General features: G+C 38.1%; 1 protein-coding gene across 2 annotated transcripts in view; it reads left to right on the plus strand.

Annotated features, from left to right (window-relative positions):
- Nucleotides 1-26,965, plus strand: part of COBL (cordon-bleu WH2 repeat protein) — a 264,865-nt gene that overhangs the window by 141,977 nt on the left and 95,923 nt on the right. For both annotated transcript variants that reach the window (XM_080379027.1, XM_080379028.1), the window contains one exon: nucleotides 3,515-3,709. In XM_080379027.1, the coding sequence (XP_080235153.1) occupies nucleotides 3,515-3,709 (195 nt within the window). The remainder of the gene's footprint in view (nucleotides 1-3,514; nucleotides 3,710-26,965) is intronic.

Below are 26,965 nucleotides of genomic sequence, written 5' to 3' on the forward strand. Positions count from 1 at the left end.
ATTACTTAATTGCTGTTTGAACTGCTAGCAAGTGCTTAAACAGTAGTTAAAAAGTGCAAGTTGGGAGACATTTTTAAAAGCTCTTTATATAATTCACTGCCATGACTTTTCTTTTTCTGCCATGGTTTTTTTTCCCCCACCCCTTCTGGTTTTTGTCAATGCAGTTACAAAGTGCATGAATTGTAGGAACTGATTTTGATTCTGAGCAGAACGTTCATCTAACCTGTTTGAAACAAATGATAAGGTTTGACTATTTTAGCCAGTTACATTGGCTGCAATACTTGAGCTTGGCTTTCCTGTCACTTATGCTGCTGTAACTTGAGTAATTCCACTGAAATCAATCCATTGACAATAAATTAAAACAACAAGAAATGGATGGTGGTTTGGGTAAGTGGCATGTACATATCAGGTCCCTGGAAAGTTTGCTTAATTAATGTACGTTTATAGTGGCTTTACTAACCTGCCTAGAAACCAAACCTCCAAAATCCAGTAATTTGGAAAGAAGCTGTACTGCATCTAACAACAAAAATATAAAAGCAGGGTAAGGCGTTGTCTGCCTAGATTAGGTTTACAACAAAAGATGAGTCATGCCAAAAATCCTTGTGTCAGTGATTTGTGCCCAACATTTTTTTTTTCTTCTCTTAAAGCTACTGGAAAGGACTACACACAGGGAGAGCTTGAAGGTCTGTCTCCAGTTAGACAAAGCTCTCATTGCTGAATGATGGGTCTTTCAAAATACATTGAAGTTGTCCTCATTCCATTCCACTGTAAGCCTTAGTGAGTTTTTATTTTAGGGGAAGAGTCTTAACATGAGATTCTTGAAATGCTCACTCAGTACATAATGGGGCTTGATGTAAAGGTTGGACTTGGAAAGGAAATATAGATGACTTTCCAAGGTTTTTATTTTTCTTTCATTAAAGAATTGTTATTATAAACTATACTGTCATATAAGTATTACTTTTTTTTCCCCTGTATCTTCTGTTAGGAAATCCAATATTAAAAAAAAAAAAAGAAAAGCTTTAAGATTTTCAGTTGTTCATCACTGTATTTCTTCACAGTTATCTGTTGCCTGGAAGAGGATTCTGTTAGCTCTTCAGCTACAAAACCTTGAGGTAGAATTGAATAGGTTATTAATGTAAAACTGGATACATTCAATTTTCTTACTGATACCCTGTGTTTGTAATGCTGGGAGGGAAATCTTGGGCATTTTTCATGATTTGTTTACATCTTTAAATATCTTAACATAAGTTTCTCAACCTTTTTAAAATAGTAAGGAAAGTGAAAGAATTAAAAGTCACAAAATCATACCTGTAGAGTACACTTTCAAATTATTTTGTTCAGTCGTTTTATAAGTGTGTGAAAAGAGGAAACTATTTCATGCTGTGAACTCTGTCATTTCTTTAGGAGTAAACAAATTTTACTTGATAGAACCAGGTACAATATGCACTGAGAATTACTTAAAATTTGTAGGTCACACATGAGATCGTTATTTTTTCCACTGCCCAAGATACAGGGCCAAGAAAAGAGTATATTTCTTTATAAGATCAGGCCTAATCTTTTAACCCCACCTTCCACTTCGAGCTTTTTTCTTTATTTGCTAAAAACATGAAAAAGCTATTGATGCTATTCAGTTCAGAGAAATTGGCAATGAAAAAGATGTGGCAAATACTGCTTTAATCCTTCAGTAAAACTCTAGACAATTAGAGAAGACCATAGACCATGCCCTTTTTGTGCTAAATATACTATTCTAAGGTAAAGTCTGCTGTGTAGTGTACAACATGAAAGATGACAAAAGCATCTAGCTTGTAGTTTTAAGTCACCGATAGTTATCACATGCATAGTAAAAGCAGGACAAGACAAAGTCTCTTTGCTATCTACATTTAGCATTTTCAGTTGCTCTCACAGGAATCTATAGTAACTGAGCTTTACCAGGCACTCAGGGACCTGTATTACATGCATCTTTTTGCATAGCTGTATTTTTTAGCTCTTTATGCTTTATCAGTGCTTCTTCAAAAGTCCTAAAATCAAATGAATTGTGATTTTGAGCTTGCTGCCCCATGTTTTTAATTTTTACTGAAGATTGTACCTGGCACTTATGGAAAGGAATTACCATGCCACGTCACGATTGAAATTCATTGCAAGTTACACTCCTATGGAAATCCTGATATTCGCTACAATGATGAGGCAGCCATACAGTTAAGGCAAAGCATTTTCCAGCCCTTTGCAGACTGGAGAACTCAGGTTCAAAGAACTCCTTCTTTTATTTGGAAAGTGATGGGATTTTTGGTAAACTCTAGTTTCCTGACAGTACATATTCTATAAGTTTTGGACAAAATCCTGCCTGAGAGCTTGATGTCTTCGATGGGTGAGTTTTGCAAGTGCAGTAGCATGTTCTGTTGTGGTAAGAACAGTATTATGAATCATGGTCATCAGCCTGTGCTTCCAGAACAGGTATCATGCTCCAGCTCATGGTGAATTTGTATCAGTGGTGATTTCACAGAAGCTGTTTCTGAGAAGTGACCATCTTATAACTTAATTAAAAAGTAAAATCTTCAATTTGATATAGAAACTTCTCTTAAAAATAGAAAAAGGTGGCTCACAGGTTTTGAGGGAAAAGTTTTTGCAAGATCTTTATTAGCAGATTCAAATAACAAATTATGTTGAATTTAAGTGTCAAAACTGAATTAAAAATGCACATTTCAAGCAATCCTGTTTCCTAGTCTTTTCTATTTGTAGATTTACTACTATATGACTGCGTATATTTTTGTTTGTATATTAATACAAAAATGTATTAAAGCCTTGATCTGAAAAAAGTGAAATTTTTCCATTGATTTTATTAAGTTTTCAATGAGAAATAAAGTAATTTTTAACATTAAGCGATTACGAAATAGTTTGTTTCAGCTTCTGCTTTCATCTGGGCCTGTTAAAATCCAGAGTCGTGCCTGTCAGTAGGACTTCTTTTGACAAGGTTGCATGTTTGTTCTGAGTAGATTGTAAATTATGCTTCATTATGCATGTAAACTGGAAATAGTTTGGTGGTACTGGAGTTTCTTTTATGTGAATCTGCAGAGAAGAATCAGGTAAGTCAGGCAGATTGATAGTAGAGTAGGTAAACCTGGGACACAGACATCATGTGTTTAAGGCAGTGTTCTCATTTGAGAGTAAGTCTTGCTTTCAGAAATGCGTATTACTTGTAATTTATATCGAACTGTAAATGCATTTGGGTAACTGTAATTACGTGTCTTGATGAAACTTGTATTTTAAATAGCAAGCAGCAGTAGTGTTACCATCAATACTACTGTTAAACTGTAGTAGGTGCTCTTCAAGCTTTGTTTCAGTTGACCTTTAGAAGTTTCCAAAAGTTACAGTTTGCAATTCAACAAGTTTGGCAGAGGAACATGCAAGATTATTCATATCATTGTTTAAATGGTAACCAGATGTGTGTTGTTTTTCTTCTTTCTTTCCCATTGTTTTTTAAAAGTTATGTTAATCCAAGATGTTTATCCATTTACAGGGTTTTTCCACAGCACCAAATTCCCCTTCGGTGAATTCTCGTTCCAGTAGCCTGGGTCCATCACTGTCCCTTGGTAACATCTCAGGAATGACAGCAAACCCAGAAGTGAAAAAGCGCAGAGCACCTCCTCCACCAGTTGTGACACCTGTGTTGCAGAATGTGGAGATGAGTGGACAAGAAAAGACAGCAGCACAGGTAACGGTGACACCACAGAATAATCTTCTTTGCTTAATTTACTGGCTACCATCAATTCATTCATCAGAGCTAAAGTCATTTACTTATACTTTGGTTAGCCATTAACTACAGCTCACCAAACCTCTTGATTTTACAAAATAAAAGTATCAACTGTCTTGTAGTTTTCTACATATTTACTGAGCTTTCTTCAGTCTGCCTCAAGCTTTCTCCCATGTCAAGAAATCGTTCTAAATCAGGAAAGTTTTGCGGGGCATTATGCTAAAAGAAGGATGTAAAAGAATGAAGTAAAAGTAAGGCAGAAAAGCTGGAAATTGTATAGGGTAACTAGGTATCCTTGTTGCTAGGGCAGTCCTGGAGAACGAGTGATAGTTCTAATGATTGACTAAATCTTTGGTGTGCTGTTTTGCCCAGATACTTGTCAGACTGTTGTCTACATCCCTATTTCCAGTGCTGCCATGGGATACCAAAAGACCTACTCTGCTTTCTGAGTTGTGCCATGTGACATTTTAGAGCACTGCTGTGTCTTTGCTTTTAGAAAAGGTTGCTGTTCTGCAGTATGGTTATCAAGAATTAGAAATGGGGGGGGTGGGGGTGTGTGTGTGCGGAACCTGAGGACCTAACCCATTGAAAAGAATAAAGGAGAAAGGAAATTGTTTTTGTTTTTATAGTGACATTCAGGTATGTATGTTAATAAACATGCACAAACACATTAAGGCTTCTGGTTCCACCATCAACAAAAAGTATTACATTCTAAACGTAAACTGTAAAAGTCAGTGTGTAAAGCTGTATATGGACACCACATAAGAATGCAAGGAACTGGTATCTTCAAAGTTGTGTCATGTGGACTGACTCTTACCTACTTAGGGCTTGTCACCTCTACATCAAACTGAACTTTGGAAAGCAAACTGTATTAGCGCAGAGTGGAGTAGGAAGGAATCTTTGAGTTCAGTATAGTGGGGGAGGAGTCAGAGTCGTCAGTCTAGTGCTCAGTCTATGTCACTCCAGCACCTTCTCCATCAAAGCATAGTGTAAGCAAAGTTGATGCATGTTCTTGGTAAAGGGTTATGGAATCTTATTTTCCCATTCTTAGGATATCTAAAAGTGTGATTGATGGAATGTGGTGGTCTGTCATCTTTCAAAATTGGAATAGGTGCCTTTTGAAATAGCAGTCATTTGCAGACACAGCTGAAGAGAAACAATGTTTTCTTGCAACATTTGGTACACTTTATTTTTTAAAATTTCCTTTTGAAATTCCCCTACTGTAATGATGAGTTCTCCAAAGTTAAACATTTAATGTGTTTAAGATAAATAGATCTTTTCATACAAAAATACTATGGCATTATAACTCTTCAGTTTATACAAGTAGGGTAATGACAGACTATATTATTCTGCCATTCTCTTAGGCTTATGTCCCTGCAGTGTGGCACTGAGATTTTAAATTGTTCTACACAAAACTACTGAAAAACTAAATGTTCTTTAAACATGTTAACATTTCTATTTTCAGCATTGTTCAAATAGATTAAAGTGCTGGTTTTCTGAAGCCATTGGGAGAAAAGCATTTATTTTATTTATCACAAGTAGCATACAGTACAGTGTCAATTTACAAATTCTCTTAGTTTAAAGGAAATGCTATTTTGAAGAATTTTCATCTGATGAAAATTGCATCGGAGGATTTTCCATGATGAAGTTAATTTTTGGGCAATAGAAATGTCTTGTGTAGCTGACAAAGCCAATGAAGGGCACAGCAGATTAAGAGCATAGTTGCTAGAGTCTGACTGCATTTGTTGGGTAAAGGACATCTTTCTGACAATGGGGTTGCATAGCTCGAAATATGAAAGAGTTATGGTGTGCTTCTGGAGCTCCTGGTCTGAAAGTTGCTCACAGGCTGCCCTGTAGTTCGAACAAGAATGTGTGGAGTTGAAATGAAGCACAGGTTTCATGAAACAGTCAAAAACTGAGGGAAGAGATTAATTACTCAGTATTACGTGGCAAGGTAGCAACAAAGACATTGTTTATAAGAAAACCCAAACAGTTCTGTTTCATCTACATGCAGACTGTCCAGTTTGCTGTGAAAATAAAGTAAAAAATCTCGGTGTAAGTTTATTTCTTTAGTTTATGGGAAAGAATTAACACTGATCTTTTTTTTTCAGGGAAGGACGTCAATTCCTTATTAATGGACTTCCTTCCATAAAAAGATAAGATGTTTGTTTAGAAAACTTTATTTATGTGCAACTGTTACTAACAGGAAGATCCTGCAAAAGGGGAACATGTTTATTTCCAGTGAAGCTAACACATTAATAGAAAATGAGAAAGGTGGTATTCTGAGCTTTCAGAAGGTTTTTTATTTAACTATTTGGTTCCGTGAAGTTGTGTAGAAAAGCAAATACTGTAGCATTTATGAATACATGTAGTTTGATTTTCCAACCCAATAAGCCCGATATTTTTAACCCATTGTTAAGCTCCAGGGCATTCAATTTTCTTTTACAGCACAGATGATTCTTTAGAAATATAGATATATATACATATATCATCTCCCTGCCTGGTGGTTGCAATCAGAAATTTCCATGTCTATGAAGACTGGAGTGTTTTAATTTATGCTTTAAATTTAGATTTTCTCCACTTGCTTTTCTGGATAGGTTGATTAGTGCAATATAATTTTACCATATTGCAGCTTTTGTTTCTGTGGGGTTTGACAGCAATTTACCTCCTTCAGGGTAAGGTTCTTGCAGTAACTTTTAATTACTTTTTCATGCAGCATCGTTTGTTTTCCATGTCTATTTGAAGTTCCCTCTGTAACTGTTTTAAATATCCTATAGAAAATACTAATTTCTGTTCAGAGGACAATTGAGCAATGTTTCAGAGTGTGCTGAACATGCACTAAGTTCGCAAAGGAATGCAGAGTCAAAGAAAAGCGTCTACAGACATCTTCCCTGGAGAGTTCCCCCCTCTTTTTTTAAACGTCTTCCAAGTGACGCTACTTAGAATAATGAGAAGTAACTTGAAAAAAATATTCTTCAAAAGACTATGGTATGGTGACATTTCCAGTGTGAAATACAGAATGTTTTAGTTAGAAATACAGGACGCTTTAGAAGCAAGGAGGTCCCCGCCTTACTTAATTTGCAACATGAAGCCTACAGCAGCCAGAGAGTAGAGCAGAACAGTGTAGGGGTGAGCAACAGCTGAAACCTCTTTGCAGACAATCCCTGTTCTCTGTCACAGCAGTTCAGATGATGTGCTAGCAGAATTTGGGGCGACCTTACGGTAGTCAGAGTGTAAACTAGGTGCCTGCCCCAAAAGGCATGCACCATGTAGACAAAATATATGAGAAAACCTGTATGAGCATGTATTGTAGATAGAGCACACAGAGAAAAGCCACAGCTGAAGTCTGACAGAATTAAGCGTATCTTCTGTGACCTCTTTAAAAGAAAAAGAAGTGTGTTTGGATCATTTCCTGGCAGAACAGTCAAACTGAGTATTTGAGTCTTCTGGAGGTCAAGAGTATTGTGCACTGGCAAATTAGTTTATGGGAATAATTACTTTTTGTTGTTGTTGTTGTTGTTGGCATTTTTTTTTAGCATGTATGCAGAAATACAGAAATTGGAATGAAGGGGGATGATAGTGAAGGCCCCAGGGACTTTCTGTAAGAGCCTTCTCTGTGAGATGGAGTGGTTTATTCAGAATAAAATCATGAGGCTTTTTGGAGACAACATCATCATTTGGAGACAACATCAGAAGAGGGCTCTTCAATGCCTTCATCTGTGTAATAGCTCTGATGTAAACTCCAGAAGCTAGGAATGCAACTTGCAGACTGTGATAAGGAGCTGTGGACTATTTCAGCTGCTGTGATTTTCAGATCAGTAGCACTTTCATACAAGATGTAGGCGTAACCATCTGGGATTTGTTATTAGCCACTCAAATTCCTGTACTAATAGAAGAACAGGGCGATATAAGAGACAATATTATAACATTTGTTTCATAGATTTTAATCTTAGTCGTCATATGGCAAGACAGTGCGTTTAAATAAAAATTGCATCATTGCTTTTAGCACAGGGGAGGAACTGGCCTCACACTTTCAGAATGTTCCATTATAAACCAGCACAATTTTCAGGTTTATTTCCATGTTTATATAGTTTTCTGGAGGTTACTGTAAACAAACTAATGTATGGCATACTGTGGGTTTTTATGTGCTTCTTACATTCCTCTCCATTTAGATCTCAAACTTGGGTTGCCAAGGACAGTTGTTGACTCCCCATTCTTGGTCAAGGCCATACCTTTAGAGCAGACTACTTGCCCCCAGTGTATTAGCAAGGCTGATGTTTTCTTACCAAGAATAATAGTCATTGTAGAGGCTTGCTCACATCAATAAAAAGGAATATTGCAGCAGAGTCACAGGCTTACAAAAGTCATTGCTGGCAGGTTTTTTTCTCCCTACCTCCAGTTTATTTTTGACCATTTTTATGCCTAAATGGTAAGTTCAGTTTTAAGAGAGTCATTTTAACATGAACAAATATAAATGAGACTTTCATACCTTTCCTGGAGAAAATAAGTTACTCACACTAAATATTTGCCAAATTTCTTGTTTATATATAGGAGATACTTTCAGTATTTTCTGTATGTCTTATTAAATGGAAGGAAATTAGAGATGTGGAAATGGAGAGGAAGTGTAATTTTTGCCATCTTAGTTGATGATTTCTAATACTGACCACCACGTAGCGTTTTCTCCTTTTTTCTTTTTTTTTTCCTTTGCAAGTGTTTCTGTACTCCTCTTGGAGACAGCAGCTTCCTGCGACGTATGTTCCCCTGTTCCAGTACATACTGCACTTGAAAGAGTTACAGTTCTGCTGGCTATCCATTGGTAGGAGTGCTGTGGAGCTGACAGGACACTGGATTAGGCATCCTAGCCATTAGGCAATCCTAGAATTTTCATGCCTTTGGTAGGGATGCCTTTCTCACAGCAGAATTTGTGTTACGGTACTATTCATTGTCCTTTTATACATAAACCAATATACATAGAACACACCAGTGACTGAAAGCTTAAGTTTCCTCTGGCTGATCCAGCATATTAAGAGTATGTCAAAAGGAGGAAATACTGTCATGAGATATCCTGCTGAAAGCCATTGAATTTGTGCCCATCTGCTGGCAGCCCTGAAATACTTCAAATGACATTGCAAGTGAGCACAGCATATAGTGAAAACGTACCTGAAATTCATTCAACCAGCAAGAACCAAAGAATAATATTCAAGTAGTAAAAATATAGGACAGGCAGTGAAGGAAGTGTATGAATAAAATTATATTGAAACAGTAATTAACATACTAAATTTGTTCAAAGTGTTATTAAAGCATAGAATCACCCAAATGTACAGAATAAGTCACTGAATTTGCAGTCCTGAAATTTCCCATGTGTATATGTGTATGCTACAGGCATGGACTTGGAAGCTACTTGGTAATGTGACTCATTATCTTCCTTAGAAGTAAAATATATTTTAAAACAAGAGGCCAAGATTTTTGGAAAGAGCTCAGCTGTCTGTAATTAGGAAGCTGGGTTTGTAGCTGGATGTCTTCTGAACTTCTAAAATGTCAGAAGCTACGTCTGGTTGCTCAGCAACTCAGTATCTGGCCACTGTGATTTTAATATATTATTTTTCAGTATGCCACCTTCTGTTGCAAAAGGAGTTTAAATTGAGACATAATATAAAAATTCAAGCAAAGCAAGTATTTCTTCCACTAAAGTCCCCCCAGCACAGCAGTTTTTTATCAACAGACGTCTGTCTGGCATGTTTGCACAAAGTGATTACCACTCTTCCACCTTATTTCTTCATAATCTAATGCCACAGGTTTGTGGTTAGCTGACTGCAAGGGTGATCTTGATTGGTGTGAAATCACACTGTTACTGCTGTTCTCAGGTTTTCAAAATGACGTATATCCCTGTGGCTCCAAATTAAGCACTAAAGGAATGAATACAGACCCTGTAGAACAGTGTAGCATAAGATAGGTTCGTAGGATGTACAGCTGTGTCAGTAAGCATGCCATCAGTAGAGCTCTCCATTTGTGTGTCCTGTGAGTTAAAGTTTCTTGAATCTGCTTTGTCCCTGGGTATTTTGGATAAGTCTGGCATTTCAAATAATACTCCTGCAGTTGGCTTTCTTTCTGAGAAGCAGTTCAGTGCTTAGAAAAAAAAACTGTGTTTGTGAGGCTGACAGCCTTTTTTCCTCACAGATTTTCTTGGACTGTCAGAAGCATCATTTTTTCAGAGATGCATGGTACCAGCAGGCACTGCAATTGTAGGAACGTTGAGGGACCGAAGAATCACAGCTAGATGAGAACATCTACCACAGTTACCTACAGAACTGAGATTTATCATGTGTAGGTGTCTAAAACCTGCTTGATTAAGATCTGCTGTAATCATCTTTAGAAGCAGTGTACTCTTACCAGCTTACTGTCTTCTACCCCTTCCTTTATGCATCTGCTGTAATTCATTATTGTGAACACTCCGCTCTGGTCAGAGACCAGTGTCCCAAGACGAAAAGTTTCAAATTGCTTTCGTTTTACCTACTTGGTTGATCCTACTTTTGTAGAAATTACTGTAGTCATACTTGGAAGAAAGGTTCTTCATTTTTCATACTGCAGCAGAATACCCTTAAGCTGTAGGTATTTTCTTCCCTTTTACCTTACTCTTTTTTTTCTGTAATTTCTCTATAAAGTGAAAGGTAAAGCAGTTCATGGTGGAGACCATCTGACAGTTGTATTTTGTTTTAATAAGGAGCCCAGAATTCAGCACAAAGGGTGGATGGACTCAGATTAGTTATCTCCCTTTCACAGGTTACACCGAAGCCAGAAATGTCTTCTAGAAGTCAACAAGATACGAGTGCATGTTTTTTTTAATCATCTTTCAGAGAGGAAGGGAGGTTTCTTTTGACTCAGAGGTCTTCTGGGTGAGGTCTTCTCAACCTTTCTCTTATGACACATTTCCTTTCTCCCTTAAGTGTTCTGTGAATGTTATTTTTGTTTTGCTTTGTTGTTTGTTTTTTTTTTTTTTTTCTGTGAAGCCTCCAGAAGTCTCCTTTGAGAATAACAGATACTTTTTTCACATTCTGAGGAAGGATGCATTGAATCAGTTTCTGCTGTAGGAAAATGCTGTTTTTCAAAATGTGTCTTTTACTTCTACAAAATACTGCATCTTCTAGGTCACTTCTTAGGTTTTGTGAGTTCCCAGAGGATATGAAAGCAGGACTTGTTCTGAAGGGAGAGGGAGAACACTTGACTGAATTCTTAATTTTTAAAAAATATTAATTAAAAGCTATTAAATGACTGTGTACGCTTTATTGGTTTGTTCTGGTTTGATTTCCTTTTTGTGCATGAAGAAGGCCTGAAATGTGAATGGTGCATATTATTTTTAATAGTTTTTGTTAACTGAAGATTTCATGAGGGTTAGCTGTGATTTTCTCCAGTTTTGGTGGCAGACTTGTCAGAATTCTCAAGAAATGTATGGTATCTTTTGATAGCATTTTTGTGATGAGGGCCAGGGATATTGAATCGTTATTAAAGATGCTTTTTGTCCAGAATGTTGTTCAGGTGCCCTAGTTATGTAAGCTTTAAAGAAGAAATATGGTTTGTTTTTTGGGTTTTTTTTGCAGAAAGTTAGTAGGTAGTCAAGAATCTGTGAGATGTCCTTTCATGGTTTAAGAATAAGCCTAATACTAATACCCAGAGTTCTTGAGATGGTAGATAGGTAGTACAGCTGCTAAGAAAAGTTAAGTCATGCTCTCTTCCTAGTTTTTGTATTAGAGTTTGGATATTAGGTGCTATAGTGCACACTGTACTGCTGTACAATGCCAGATTAAGAGACTGGGGACTTCTTACACAATTGGCATGAGGCCATTTTACCTTTTGATAAGGTGTGTTAATACAGGTAGATAGATAAATAATTAATAGATAAATGCATTCAAAATGGAGATTGTATCTATTTCTCTGTATTTCACATCAAATTCATGTAGCGATTGCTTATTTTGGATATACTAGGCTATAAATACTGCATAGTAATTATGAAACTTTCCATTAGGCTTTTAGTATGCATCTCTCTCTTTGGGGCTTTTATTCCAGTCATTTTGTCTGAAATTGTATTTAGAAAGTTATTTGCTTCATTTATGCATTTCTATAGTTGAGAGTTTGTGGGTATGATGGGGTCTTTTTCCTTTGCTCCTAAAGACATAAAAACATCATTTGTTTTGCTACACATGACATAAACACTGCCTTACTTTTTGGCCAGAGAGCTGCCTACTCTTCTCCTAGGATGGTAAAACAGTTCAACCATGCTTTACATTTTTCACAGGTTAAAGTTGCCCACATAGGCAGATAATGAACATGAAGCTTGTCCAATAACATATCTAAGGAATGCACTTTAGGTCCTTTGTCTAAGGAGTGCGCTCTAGATCCTTTGTTGGAGCAGCAGCTGTGCAAAGTATTATCAAGATGATACACCAGAGACTGCAGTGCAGTCTGAAATGGAAAAGATTATATAAAGTGACTGTATCTGTACTAATTCTCTTCTGTGAGTGTGGAGCAAAGAAGTAGAGAAAATATTGCTTAATAGTATTGCTGAATGCTACTGAAGCCACATTTGAGTTTTCATAAATTCAGAGGAAAAAGTGCAAGTAGAGTTGGTGTTTGCAAAGTATGAGGGAAGTCAAGAAAACTATAAGTCTGCTAATGTGATTTATGTACTAGAAAAAAATCACTAGAAATATAATAGAGAATTTAATTAGTTGGCATCTCTGTGAAGATAATGAATAGGGTAAATGTAGCTTTACTAAAACAAGAACCCTACCTTACAAGTCTCATAGAACGCTCTTGATGCACTCAGCAAACAGGTGGATATGTGTGATCTGGTTGATACAGCTTTGTTACCTCAAAACTTCCACTGAGTTCCCTCATCAGGAATTTCTTAAGGAAACCAAGTCTTCATTCCATAGGGAGGAATGTCATCTTACTTTCACAGTAAAGAAAAGAGGAATCACGGGTTAGGAGTAAATGATCTCTTCAACTAGTGGTTGAATGTGGCAACAGTGTTTGAGGATCCACGTTCATCATATTAAAAAGCGACCTGGAAAAAATCAGTAAAGTGACCAGGTTTCTTGCTGGTACTTGAGTTACCCAGATAGTAAAGACGACGACTGACTGTGAAGAACAACTGTTGAAAGACCTCATGAGATTTAGTGCTGGCAAGGCTTGCAGGTGAAAGCAAGTAAAATTCTGTGTATGTAGGTGTAAAGTGATACACATGAGAAAAGACCACTCTGAATTTTCCCTAACACCTTGTAAAATACTGGACTCTCAACTGGCAGTAACCAGGAAGATCTTAGGATCACAAGACGTGCTTTGAAAAAATGTCAGCTCAAAGCTCAACAGCAATCAAAAAAGCAAATTGGATTCAGAGCATTTTAGGAAAGGAAGAGAGGGTGAAAAGAGAACTTTATTACACCACTGTATTGTGAACTTTATTATGCCATTTTAAATACTACAGTAGTGTTCTGCTTATTTCAGAAGAATATTACAGAATGGGAAGAGACTCATGCTTTGAAGGGCACTGAGGGTGATCAAAGCTGTGGAGTAACTTAATACACGTACAACTGTACAACTTACATAAACCATCATTCTTCATCCTGAAAAAGTGGCATGAAGACTATGGGTAGTCCAATGACTGTTCAACCAGCCATTACAACAGCATTTGAAGCTAGTAGGAAATGGGCAAACCACACAAAATGAAAGCATGTGTTTCTTCATGCAAGCAGTAATCTGTGGAACTCCTTGCCAAAGGCGCTGAAAGTTTACATGGGCTCAAGAGAAGACTGAGCAAATGTTGCAAGGATGATGAATCTGTTGCAAATTTTTGAATGTAAAGCATGAGAGGGAGTCCCTGACATGAAGATGGTTGGTGGCTGCAAAAGTATTAGGGAGAAGGTAATATTGAACATACCTTCCCTTTTCTTCCACTGTCCTCTAGGTGCTTGCCACAGTCTGATACAGAAGCCTGAGCAGAACACTTGATCTAACTCAGTACAGCTATTTTTGGAGAATACTGAAGAGATTTGTACCTAAATGTTTGTCTCATGATCTGATACCACTCCAGGAAAGTCACTGGCAGCATTCTCAATGACTTCACTAGGTCTCTCGTTCAAAACAGAAACACCTGTCTCCAATTGCTATTCGCAGTCATCACTGTCTTTGGTTTGTGCGCATAAGTGCAAAACTTTACGCTTGTAGAATGAGGCCGTAAGTTTTGCCAGTAAAGCGTATGAGCAAAGAATTTTCCAGCATGAGCCCTACAACTTTCCTGGTATACCTGTTACAACTTAGTACTGTAACTGTAGTATCTAAGAGCCCTACAGGACTCTGAAGGTCATATTTGCAGCCCCCAGTGGGCTGTATCTCAAAATACTGGGATGCAGGTATGCAACCCAAATTACAAGTAGCTGGGAGCTGTATGGATGATGTCCAGTGCACTTCATTGACATGTGTCTTTCACTGGCAAAATAAAAAGCAGCATGAAAGACTTGATCCCGTTCCATTTTAAATCTGTATCAGATCCAGGTGCATGCCAGATATCCTGTAGACTGTTGGGACGCTACTGTCTTCTGTAGTGATGGGGCTGTTTGCTTAGCAGATTATGATATTTCTACCTTTCAGGATATAGTAAAATTTATCTTTCAAGGCATGCTGCTATCCTGGATCTTGCTCAAAGAATCAGGCAATATTTCTTTAGGAAGAGTGCATTAGAGTGGAGCTTTTTTTAATGACTTTCAGTTAATTGCCTTGTGTTGAAAAAGCCATGTACAAAGTGATGCCCTTCACAGACATGAAATTCTGTGATGATATACATTATAGAAGCATTTGTCTTTGTAAGTGGTCATAAACCTGAAAAGTTTTATCTATTTAATATTTCCACTGAAGCAGAACCTGGCTAATGCTATCCTATTGCAGAGTCCATTATCAAGATGTACTGGAACCAATTAACAGAAAGAAAAGTGAGTAGTAAAAGAGGTCTGTCGTCCTTATAATGCTCTATGCCACAGCAAATGACTAAGAAATTAGAACACAGAACAATTAATTTCCAATTTAAAACAATTAATTTCCAATTTGAAGGTGCTTTTTCCCTAAAGAGCTTTAAACATCACATTAAGTTAGCTGAATGAGAAGTATCCAGACTTACTCATGTCTGACAAAACAATGCTCAGATGACAAACATGAAACCAGCCAACAGAACGTCAGATGATGTTTGCTGTGCAGTCTGGATGCTTAGTTTAGCTGAACAAATACACTCTAGTTTGGATAAATGATGCAGGCCCAAATTAAAAAAAAGAGAAGAGTGCAGTGGTGGCTGAAGGCTGAATGCTGTCACATAAAGCATCAAATTTAGGAAGGCTGAAAAAAAGCTGCTAGTGAAAGGGAGTAACTGGTACTTCTTTTTATGAGAAAAACAGCTGTAAAAATTAATTATGCTATATGCACACTTAATCAAATGTTAATTTTTTAAAGTAGTTACTGAAGGCTACAGCTAGATTATACATGCACCACAGTAACTACTTCCTCAATGTCTTCAGAGTATCAGTTAAGAGTATGTTATATTTTAATATTATATTACAGGATTTTCTTCTCTGTACATCTGAAGAACCCATCCTCTTTATAGCTCCTAATGCTCAACTTTGTGTTGCTGCACATTTATTCACTAGCAGTATGTGTCCCATTTTAAAAATGAAATTTCAGGAAGCATTGTAATAACTGTAGGCAACTTTTTTTTTTTTTCATTTTTTAGGCAACCAGCTTACTTTCCAGGAGTTTTTGTCCGCTCTCCCCCTTTTTTTTAATTTGTATTTAATATAATTATTTTACAACTCTTTTGTCCCATAACTTTAAATAAAGTGTCCCAGTGTGATGAATTAATTGAAGGGAATCTTAGCTTCTCAGTCATGAAGTGATTAAGTGCTGTCAGTTATATTTTTTTTTGAAGGTTGGCCAGTATGAACGAGGATGTTAGTGCAAAATTTCAGTAGAAGTTTTTATGTTAGCCAGAAGGTGCAGCCTCCCAGAAGCACAAGGGGAAGTAAGACTGCTTTTACAATGGCCCGTTGAGAATCTGTTCCTACTCTGATAAAGTTCATGGTCAATTAATAAGTTTTGCTCCAGAAGAACTTAAAATGTTATTCTTCTTTAAAATTGTGTTGTTTTGTGAAAGGAGAATACTGCTTCTTTAGTGTGGGGAAAAAAACTGCTGCTTCGTAAGAGGAGTCCACTGTGTGGCTTTATTGCAATTAGAAAAAAAAAAAAAATTAGAAAGAATTTTTTTGCAACTTTGTCCAGAAAATAGTAGCAATGTCAGTTCAGTAGTGATTTAAATTGCTTACCTGCTTTAACTGAAGGCTGGAGTGCATGAAGTCCTGAGTGTCTCACACTTTGATTTGGATAGGCTGTTACTGCAGATGGGTGGGAGGATGTATTTGCAAAGTTTTGTAAGATTCCGCCATGGTCTGCTTTCTTCTTTTCTCTGCAAAGTAGTCCAGTCCTGCACTCTAACCTGTGTAGATACAACCACTGACATCGAAGTCATATTCACCTGGTGATTCTTAATATGTGTACAAGAACCCAAGCAAGATGAGCTTTTAGTGTCTTTATTTTACCATTTAACATACATCACATGATAATCATGCAAAAATACGACATCTGTTTGACACGAGAGCTTCTGATTTAAGATAGCGTCAATAAAATGGATCTTTTCTTTCTTTTTTTTTTGCAAGAAAACATATTTTTGAAGCACTGAGTCTTCGAATTACATACAAGAAGAATTATTGAAATAGTCTTTTTGCCAACATCAATAGTGTTCTTGTCTTTTGCAATAATCCAGTTAGTTCTGGCTGTGAGTTCGTGGATCACCTGCCAACTGTTTCTAAACAGACTATACTACCTGCCTTGGGAATAATACCACAGCTTACTATCTGGTGAGATCATGATGGTATCATTTGACCTCCACATGTGGTCTCTGTCAAGCACTTCATTGAAAACTGGCAAGACATCAGGGCTGGAACATACTGTTCTACGCAGCCCTGAATTTTGGCAGGGTTGCAACATTTGGCAGGGTTGCAGCATAGTGGCCAGTCACAAGTGGTGTACCCCAGGGCTCAGGACTGGGGCCAGTCCTTTTTAATATCTTTATCAATGATCTGGATGAGGGGATTGAGTGCACCCTCAGTAAGTTTGCAGAGAACACCAGGTTGGGCTGGAGTGTTGATCTGCTTGAGGGTAGGAAGGCTCTGCAGAGGGATCTGGACAGGCTGGATTGATGGGCCAAGGCCAGCTGTATGATGCTCAACAAGAAGTGCCGGGTCCTGCACTTGGGTCACAACAACCCCACACAATGCTACAGGCTTGGGGAAGAGTGGCTGGAAAGCTGCCTGGAGGAAAAGGATCTGGAGGTGGGGGCTGGCCAAGGAGACTGACAGCACCCTGGCTTGTGTCAGAAACAGCGTGGCCAGCAGGACAAGGGAAGGGATTTTCCCCCTGTAATTGGCACTGGTGAGGCTGCACCTTCAATACTGCTTTCAGTTTTCCGCATTATAAGAAAGACACTGAGGTGCTGGAGTGTGTTCAGAGAAGAGCAACAAAGCTGGTGAAAGGTTTAGAGCACAAGTTCCATGAGGAGCAGCTGAGGGAATGGGGATTGTTTAGCTTGAAGAGAAGCTTCGGGGGAGACCTTATCACTGTCTACTACTACCTGAAAGGAAGTTGCAGACAGGTGGGTGTTGGTCTCTTTTCCAGGTAACAAGCAATAGAACAAGAGGAAATGGCTTCAAGTTGCACCAGGGGAGGTTTAGATTGGGTATTAGAAAAAAAAATCTTCACCAAAATGGTTGTCAAGCACTGGAACAGGCTACCCAGAGAAGTGGTTGAGACACCATCCCTGGATGGATTTAAAAGACTTGTAGATGTGGCTTTTAGGGACATGGTTTAATGGTGGGCTTGGAAGTGCTAGGTTGACAGTTGGACTCGATGATCTTAAAGGACTTTTCCAACCTAAGTAATTCTATGAATCTGTGATTTAGTAAGTAAACTTCATATGGCTTGCCAGGTCACAGACAAATAGGACAGGCTTATGTCATTGTAAGCTTTAACTCTCATTAAGGAGAAAGTATGTGTCAGGTAATTATTAGGCTTTGTTGGGCAAGGTATTTAGGGGAAGTTAATAAGACAAAGATCATTTTAGGCAGTGAGGCGTCTGAAGAACTGACATTCAGTAAGCAATGAAAAATGACCCTAACACCATGCTTTAATTAGAAACAGGCTTTGTGTTGCTTTTCAGATTTTGCTTGTAACTCTACCTTTCTTAGATCCTAAACAGAAAATGTAAAAAAAATATTTAATAGAAAAACTAAGTAAATATGTGCTGTGTGAATCAGGTTTAATTTAATGGCTTAATAGTATTGCATTCTGGCCAGTGTTTAGCCAAATAAGAAAGCAAGGAAAAACATCAGAAGTATAATCTAGTAAAAACTGTTCTCTGATACTTGAAGCTATTTTTTGAGTTACATTCACAGTCATCTCCCAAAAGTAATAGAATTGAGGAGAGGGGAATGCAAATCCAGTTCCTCTGATTGCATATGACTTCAGTTTTTCACCTGTTTAGAGCATGGTTGGTGCAGGTTACTGGGAGAAATAGGCACCTCATTTTGTTCACAGTGTGCTCATCTCACTCAGAATATCATAGCTCAACAGACAACCCTTGAGCCCTGCTTAGCTCTACGTTGCTGACGCTGCCAGCTGTGCATAGCAAGCAGAGTGCCAGGGTGGCTCTCCCTAACAAGTCTTCACAGCAGAGTATGTTTGTAATTTTAGATGATAAAAGTCTTATACTTGGGGAGAGGGGTGGGACGGGTGGCTTGACGTAGAGCCATGTTAAATTATAGTCCCTAATCCTGCATGTCATTGACACTGTGGTACCACTTGCTATTCCCCCCTCTTCTTGGCTTCTGAAGATTGTGGAAGTGGGGGCTTCTAGCTGCCCTTCATAATTGCTGGAAGGAACTAGACTTGACTGGAAATTTGCAGGGGGCAGTGGAATGGGACGCCATGGACTAGATGATTTTTAGAGGTCCCTTCTAACCCAAACCATTCTATCATTCTATGAAATGGGAAACTATCACTTGACTTACTGCCCAAAGCAGCTTTCCCAGACATTCTATGTGCCTGCAGGTGGGAAGGGCTGATACAAGGGGGGGCAAACACTGGAAGTGTATGGTATGTTTTTCTCTAAATTGAGAAGACTTCTAGGGTGATTGTCTAGGACTTAGCACTAAGCATTAGGAATTCAACTTGAGTATCTTTACAAAAGAAAATGTTAAGTGTAGAGGAAAACATAAGCTCCTGGGAGGTATGTCACCTAGTGGAAGTGGAAAGGGCATGGTTCTCCTTGTTCCTGGTCAAATGCATGTGTGATTGCCTGGCAGTTTCTAGCCCTACCAGATTTTAGGCTACAGTCCATGCTTTTGGCAGAAAATGGGACAAAGATGCAAAATAAATTTTGCAGATCTTCAGTTGGCTCATAACATCTCTCAGATTTTTAAGGACAGACAAGCAGACCAACAAATCAACCAGCCTGTAATCCTGGATGGGAGACTGAGGAAGAAAAGGTGATGTGTAAATCCTTAGGCCACTGCCTTTCCCAGAGGCAGTGATTCAGGGAGAGAACACTGATCATGCCAAACTCATTGACAAAGTTGTCAGAAGAAATCGGAGCTGCAGTCCTACTATGTATTTTAAACTTCTGCTAATTTGTTCTGTTCATTGTATTTCTCTAACCAAAAAGATAAGCACAAATATGAATTGAAAATGTTAAGGTCATTTTTGCCTTTTTTATTTAACTTCTCTAGAGGAGAAATTAATCTTAGCAGTGTCTGAGGAGGTTTTGTTGTTTCCCGCCCCCCCCCCCCCCCCCCCAAATGAAGACATAAATGAGGAGGATTACATTGTATTCACAGAAACAGAGGAAGTTCAATTCTTTGCCAAAGCAAACATCCGCAGACTTGTGTAGTCTACATGTTTCAATGCATGTGAAAATATTTGGTGTTGCAGAGTGACTTCCTTGAGTGGAAATAATATTGCAGCTAGTAATGAGATTTTGCAAAAGAAGGAAATCACAGCTATCTTAGTAATTTAACATCTCAAATTTGTTTATGGATAGTTTCCTGTCTGACACATTTAACTGAACAAGTTAAAGTGTTTAAAGAAGATTAGAGTGACATTAATTTTTAACTGCCCTTGACCATGACATTTCAGAAAGGGTGTGTTCAACAAAAACAGATGGAAAAATGAGCTTGCCCCTTCACCTTGTAGTGGCTTTCTTGTGTCAACTGATTTAGCTTTCTGTCGATAATCAGCTGAGTATTCAAGGACATCCTTGGCTTTCATCGTCTTCATTTTATGAATAAAATAGGACAAGAGCATTGCAATTTCTGTAAAATCCACCAATGCTAAGCTTTTTGTCTGTTATTAAGATGGAGATGTTTTTGCAGTCACAGCTTGTATTTTGATAATGAATACTAAGTTTCATTACCAAACCCTCTTTAATACCAGAATTACATCATGAGAAAAAATCAATTTGAAATTAAGCAGCATAGAAGTAGGCAAAATGATACAGTATTTTGTGGCCTCTGATTAAAATATTAATGGTAAGGGTATTTTCAGAACAGCAGTGTTGTTTGTACTGTAGTTACACGCCAGACGTGCCACTTAACACAGCACCTGAACGCTCCCAGCAGCAAAGCAGCTCAGAAGCTGGGGCCATGAGTATGGTTGCGGTGCAGCCATCACATGGGTCAAAGACAGGACAAGGAAGCATGGTGCAGAGCTTCGAAGTCAGGAGGAAGCACCCTGATACAGAGCAGTGTTGTGTCAGGACACAAGCATGGTTGTCCTGCTTAGGGTTAGTTGATGTTACATTGTGGACTTGAACTCATGTTGGCAGTAGCTTGGGAATCTCACACCTGAACTTGTTCCATGTGAGAGGAGTGTATCCAGAGTGACACAAGATGTTGGGTCCAGTCAGTCCAAATGTCAGTCTTTCTATCACAGCACACCTATTCGTATGGCTATGTAAAAATCTACCTTTAAGTTTCTTATTATTCATTTTATTGTCAGGTTTCCGAGATCCAAAACTGAGAAATAAAGATGTACAGAACTAAAATGACTGATCCAGAGAAATTGCTTGCTAGTTTCTAAAGTGTAGTTATTTCTCTGCATTTTATCAAAGTGACAAGTTTTTGAAATAATGTCCTTTAAAACTGTTTTCCCAGTTTTTTTAGTATCGATATATGTTGGTTTTGCAATATGTTGATGCATTGCATGGAATCCTAGTAAGCATTTTAAATAACCCACACAAATGCATTCTGCAACATAAGGATGCACGTTTGGGAAACATCAGACTGCTGTCTTTGAATGCTGTTTGTAACGTACTTGTGGATTAAACGTACAGTTATTAATCAAATGAAATGGAATGCTGCCCAATAAAGAAACAAGGTAGAGAGGTTCAGTGCTGAATAGACACTTTAATACAATGTAACTTAGTGGTCAGCCTCAAGAATTGCTCATAAGCCAGGTTTCTTTGAGAACTCCCTGAATTTTCCTTTCTTGGTGTATGCTAGTGAAAAGCCTAGTAATGTATGACCTGTCCAGGGAATATTAGACATATAAGTAAATATTGTTTAAGACACATTAATGTTCAGTTGGGATTTCTTGTGGTTTCTAGTGCTAGGCATTGTGAAACATCTGTTGCCCTGTGAAAATGCAGAATCAGCTGGATAGAATAGCTTTTATATCATCAAGTTTGGTGGGCAGATTTATGTCTCCATTCTGCAGCTGACAGATTTATCTCTCTGATTTTCCTAGAACAGCTCCTTTTGGATCAAAATATTTTATTCTCAGCTGCTTTAAGTTATGTACAAAATTGTGGCAAAATATTTTTTTAAACTCTGAAACCATAGATCGATTTTACCAACCTACCACTTGTCTATCACACAATACTGTAAAGGTTCAGTGCAGTTATGGTTATATCAGTAGTTTAAAACTGGTTAATAAAACCTGTATCTTTTCTTTTTACTTCTAGAGCTTCTTGTAAAATGGCTCTTAATTGTGTGAAGATGTCTTTAAAATTCTTTGTGCAAGGAGAAGGGTTGGGATGCTCCCACTCATAGTTTGGGGGGCTGCTGTTGTTGGTTCAGTTACAAGTTAGCTCTAAATTTTTCTGTGGGTCATATTTAAACACTCTTGTAATTTGATAGGCATTCTGACTCCACACGATACCATCACCAGCAGGTGTATCAGAATCTGGCTTGCTTAAGTCAGAGTGTGTGTCTAGTCAGTGTTGGATGATGGAAACCAGTTTGCAGTCAGGGCATGCCAGTGATTGAATCCATGTGTTCTTTTTCCAGTCCTTTTTATTTCCTTCTAAAAATAATTTCTACCATCACTCAGTTTCCCCGAACTTGTATACAAATTAGACAGAACTGGTTCTATAAAACAATAAAAGATCCTGACATGTAATGTTGCGTAAAAAAGGAGGAAGAAGCAAGAAAATCTATGAGCCTTTATCCCACAGTTTATATCATATGCTATACATTTTTATATTTGTATATGCTAACCCATCATGGAACATCCATTAAAACCAGTCCTTATTCCAGACACAAACCTATTGCTGCTAAAATGTGTGTATCACCTGTATCTATGATGTTTGAGGAGGAAGAAAATTGCTTTAAGGGAGATTCTGTTAAATAGCGAACCTGGAAAATTATTAGATTTTCAAGTTTCCATTTTTTTCTTTTCTGTGGCAAAATGATAGCTGTGAGAGTAAAAGGAAGAATGTGTTGCCATACAACAAATGTTTCCTGTAAAGTTTATGAAGATATTAGGAAGAGTGGTTTGAATGTTGATACACCATCTATGCACTTTTGTAACATCTCAATCACGTAGTGACTGCATCCACTGAGGGGTTTTCTGTTAAGGCACAGTTAGAACTGATTAGATCTGTCTGTCAGTCATTCAGGCTTTCTCCAGTAAGTGTTGGCACCAGCTCCAACACAGATACCTGCAGAGGCTCAGGGAAAACCTGTTCCAGCTAACTCAAGAAGGTGCTGTTTGCTTTGTGCAAGTCCGAGAAGGTCTTTTCATGGCAATTTCTAAGTTGTTGTTTCTTACTTGTATTCTTAGTTGTGCTTCTCAGCTGAGATCAGCTTTTTTGCAAGATCTTTCTCAGTCCTGCAGAAAGTACGTGTGCCTTGTATGTCCATTCTTCTCCCCAGACATCAGTCCTGGAAGAAGGAAGAAAACATGGCTCATTCTGCTGTTCTCTGTGTCCTGATACAGTAGTCCTTGGAGAGTATCAAGCCCCCCTCAGCTATTCGATAAATGGTCAAAACGTGTTGCTTGAAAAGCAGTAGTTCCCAGAGGGCACCAACTGGCCTTCAATGTCCAGTTTAGAAGTTACATGGTATTTTTCCCTCAAGTCTACAAAAATCCAGCTTCTAGTGTTAGCTTAAGGATTTTTGCCTGTCCGTATCACTATTTTGGAACACTTTGGTAGTTGCCAAGTTCTTTACTAGTCAAGATATAACTGCAGTAATTACAACATTACGATACCTTGTTATTTAACAAGGGTGTACTATGTGCACTTTCCAAGACTGCATTAAATGCGGTCCCTTTTTCTCTACCTTTTACAGCAGGAGTGTGTGGGTTGTCCTTAATGGAACAGACTTGGGAATGTGTTGCACTCTGCGTATGCTATTGGAGAGAACAGAGTGAGATTTCTTTCTTGGTCAAAGTAGGGATTCGAGACAACTGATACATATTTAGTCGGTGTCATCAAGTGGGTTGCGAGTGTTAGTAGATACTGGAGGGACAGAGGAGCACAAATTAATGATACAGTTCCTGGCTTACCAAAGGAGGCTCAGTTTTGGAGCAGTAAAACTGCAGTAAATAAGGCCCAGTTTGACCTGTGAATAAAAGAAAGGTGACGTTTGCTAGATGAATTGGCAAGTACGAACAAAGATAACACTGCTGTTAGAAAGGGTTGATAAATACAAAACCAGTGTCTGACCTGTAAGCAGAGGACAGGCAAAGCAAAGGAGTGGAGCTCACATTGGAAATTTATCTGAATTTATTTGTCTTTGAATGCTTGATGAATTTTTGGTGGTGGTGGCTTTTGTTTCCTTGGACCCCCGTTAATATTTTTCATCAATTCATACTTGGTGCAGCCTAACCCAAAGAAAATACAGGACTCCTATGCATGAGGAAACTAACTGACTTTACACATCCATTCTTACAGTATCCACATACCTTTTGAAAGTAAGGTGACTGTGTCAGATGCTACTGACTGAAAATTTCAAGCACTAACCTTGTAGGATTCTTTCCACACAATTTTGACACACAACCTCCCCATGACGTTGTTATGCTCTAAATATATTCTGCAATCTTCTCTGAAGCCTTCGAATTTTAATAAAGGTGTTGAGGTTTCATAGAAGGAAAACACATTCAGCACATACCTCAGATATTTAGTCTGCAATATTGGTAGTATTTTTCAAATGTCATGTGAGCCATGACATGGATTTAATGGGGAAAATGTTTTTTGCATCATGTGTGGTCTTATCAATATCAGAAGTGACACTGTTTGTCAGACTTAGGCCCTTTTGGCCCACTTTATTAATCTTAAGCTTAGCTGTTTGTGTTAATTATAGTCAGGAAACACTTATTAACATCTTTAAAAGTTATATATTGTGTAACAGAAGCTGTCCTAATAATTTCTTCTAGTTAAAAATGCTGCATAGGAGAAGCACAAGTGCTAAGACTAGGAAATACTCTGTTATGCTCAGAGTGTGGCTCATGTAAGAAAGGCTGGATGGAAAATTACTTCAGATGGTATCGTTAAGGCTCAATTTCTTTATAGAAGAAGCAGACAGTCATAAGAAATTTTTTTCAAGTTCTATTGTGTTGGTATATACAATTGCAAGAAAGAACCAGAATGTTCTGGTTTTTCCATTTATGTTTAGCCTCATAGATTTACCAAAATCAGCATTAAAGAAGTATTTTTAACGATTTTTATGACCTGTTCATGGACTAGACACTTCTTATATACATTGTAGTGTGGCTAGCTTTAAACAAGCTTTTCATCCTCTTTATGGTGTTTGTGAAGTATACGGCACTTAGCTGACAGAATAATAAAAGCATTCTTCTGCGTGTATTTGACCAAGCTTGAATTATTGCATTGTGCAAGAGCTATTTTCTAGCCTTTTCTTCAGGTGTAGCAGCATGTTCATCCATATATCTATCTAATATTCCTCAGAAAATTCAGCTGAATAACAATTCATAGAGCTGAAAAAGATCAGCGGTCTTCTAAGGACTCTTTCTTCTTAGTAAAGCAGTAATGTAGATTTTTTTTTCCTTTCTTTGAAGAATTTGGCTATACCAAACTAACATCCTTCAGTCATGTGGTACCTGGGGAAGGGTGATTAGATTTCCTTACTTTCTGTCTTTATTCACAAGATTTCCTAGACTTGGAAAATCACTTTTAAGTCACCAGTCCACCCATTTTTTGTCCTCAAGTAAAATGACCTTTAAGGCTGAAGAGACAGGAGTGAATGTGGAAGCTGCAAAATGCCATTAAACAACCACAAAAGTCATGGTTGTGCTTGTGAAGTGTTGGCAAAGTTCAGATGCTGTCTTGTCTCTCAAATGATTCAAGTTCTCTGTGGCTACTGAACATTGGAATCTTTGTAGCTGGATCAATACCAGTCCCCACTTGGATAATTATTTTTTTTTTGTAAGGTGTATCCAGAAGAATCAAGATGCAGTACTGAATGCTTAGATGTGTTCAGTTATTTAAAATGCAGCACAGAAGAATGTAGGGTTTTTTCCAAGTGCCTAATTGCCAGTTGCCCCAAATAGACATGGAGAAGAATGCAGCACTGGGTAGCTGTCCTCCGTGTAATTCCTCCTATGCAAAACAAAGCCTGATGGCTCTGTTCCACTCAACAGTTTCCCATGTTCAGCTCAGTATCAGACATTCTGGTTCTGTAATAACTGGGAGTTGGGCATATAACTCCCAACTTCAACTTCAACATATAACTTCAACTTCAGTCAATTGCCCTCTGTTCCTAACCACTGGCAGGCAGTTTCTTCGTCAGGAGAGGTGACCCATCCTGATATGGAGAACACCATAACTTGAGGCAAATTTTTTTCAGAGGAGCTCTAAAATTTTGCTGTATCCCTTCCTGAACATTTGGCCTGGTGCTGTTCTCTGGGTATAAATAATTTTTAAAATCCCGTGAAGCTTGGTGACCAAAACTGAAGTCTGCAAAATCACTGATTAGAAGTATTATTATTATTGCACTTTTACTGTGCTTAACTTTATCTAGACTGGCCTCACTGGCTTTAGTCATGCACTGTATCCAGCGGACATTCAGTGTAAAATACAGAAATAATCCATGGTAGTAGGAAGTAAGGCGAGGATACCTCTCTTTCCTATCCTCCATCCCCTCCACATTTTAGAATTGTTTGCTATGAAACTGCAGCTCATCCTTGTTAATGTGCTCTATGTCCAGTGCAGTTGCTACGAAGTTTCTCCATATGCAGGATGCAGGCTCACCGAGGGGTGGAGAGTGTCCAGTTGTCATGTGACACAGTGGTTAAAGCATTATTCTGAAAGGTGGGACCTAAGCATTTGTGTTTATAACCTAAGACCTTCCTGAGTGCTTTAAAAAAGGAAGGCTAAGTGAGGGAGGCTCTATTCATGTCCTGTTCTCAGAGTTTTCACTCAACATAGGAAAGGATGCAGATAGATGACTGCCTTTCCTCTGAACTCTGATGATGGCTTTGAGCAGTATGAAGCTACTATTTGTTCAGTGAACTCTCCCACAACAAATGTATTTTAAGGCTTCATTAATACTCTGGATTAAAGGAAAGACTATTATTATTATTTAGGCTTTTAAAATACTAGAAAACCACTAGACAGTTCTGTATATTAGATTTCTTCAGCTATGGGGAGTATCAGGACAGGCAGAGCAGAGAAGTCATGCAAGCGAAGAGTGACGAATGCCAACAACACACCATGTGCGGGCGGCTCCCATTACCCTCTGCCTCAGCTAAGCCTGGTTCTGTCTAGTGTTGTCAGGACTTTTCAAATACAAAAATTCAACAGATTTTCCTACATGTTTCTGTTTTTATTAT

The sequence above is a fragment of the Falco punctatus genome, assembly GCF_963210335.1.
Source record: "Falco punctatus genome assembly, chromosome: 3".
Taxonomy (NCBI): Eukaryota; Metazoa; Chordata; class Aves; order Falconiformes; family Falconidae; genus Falco; species Falco punctatus.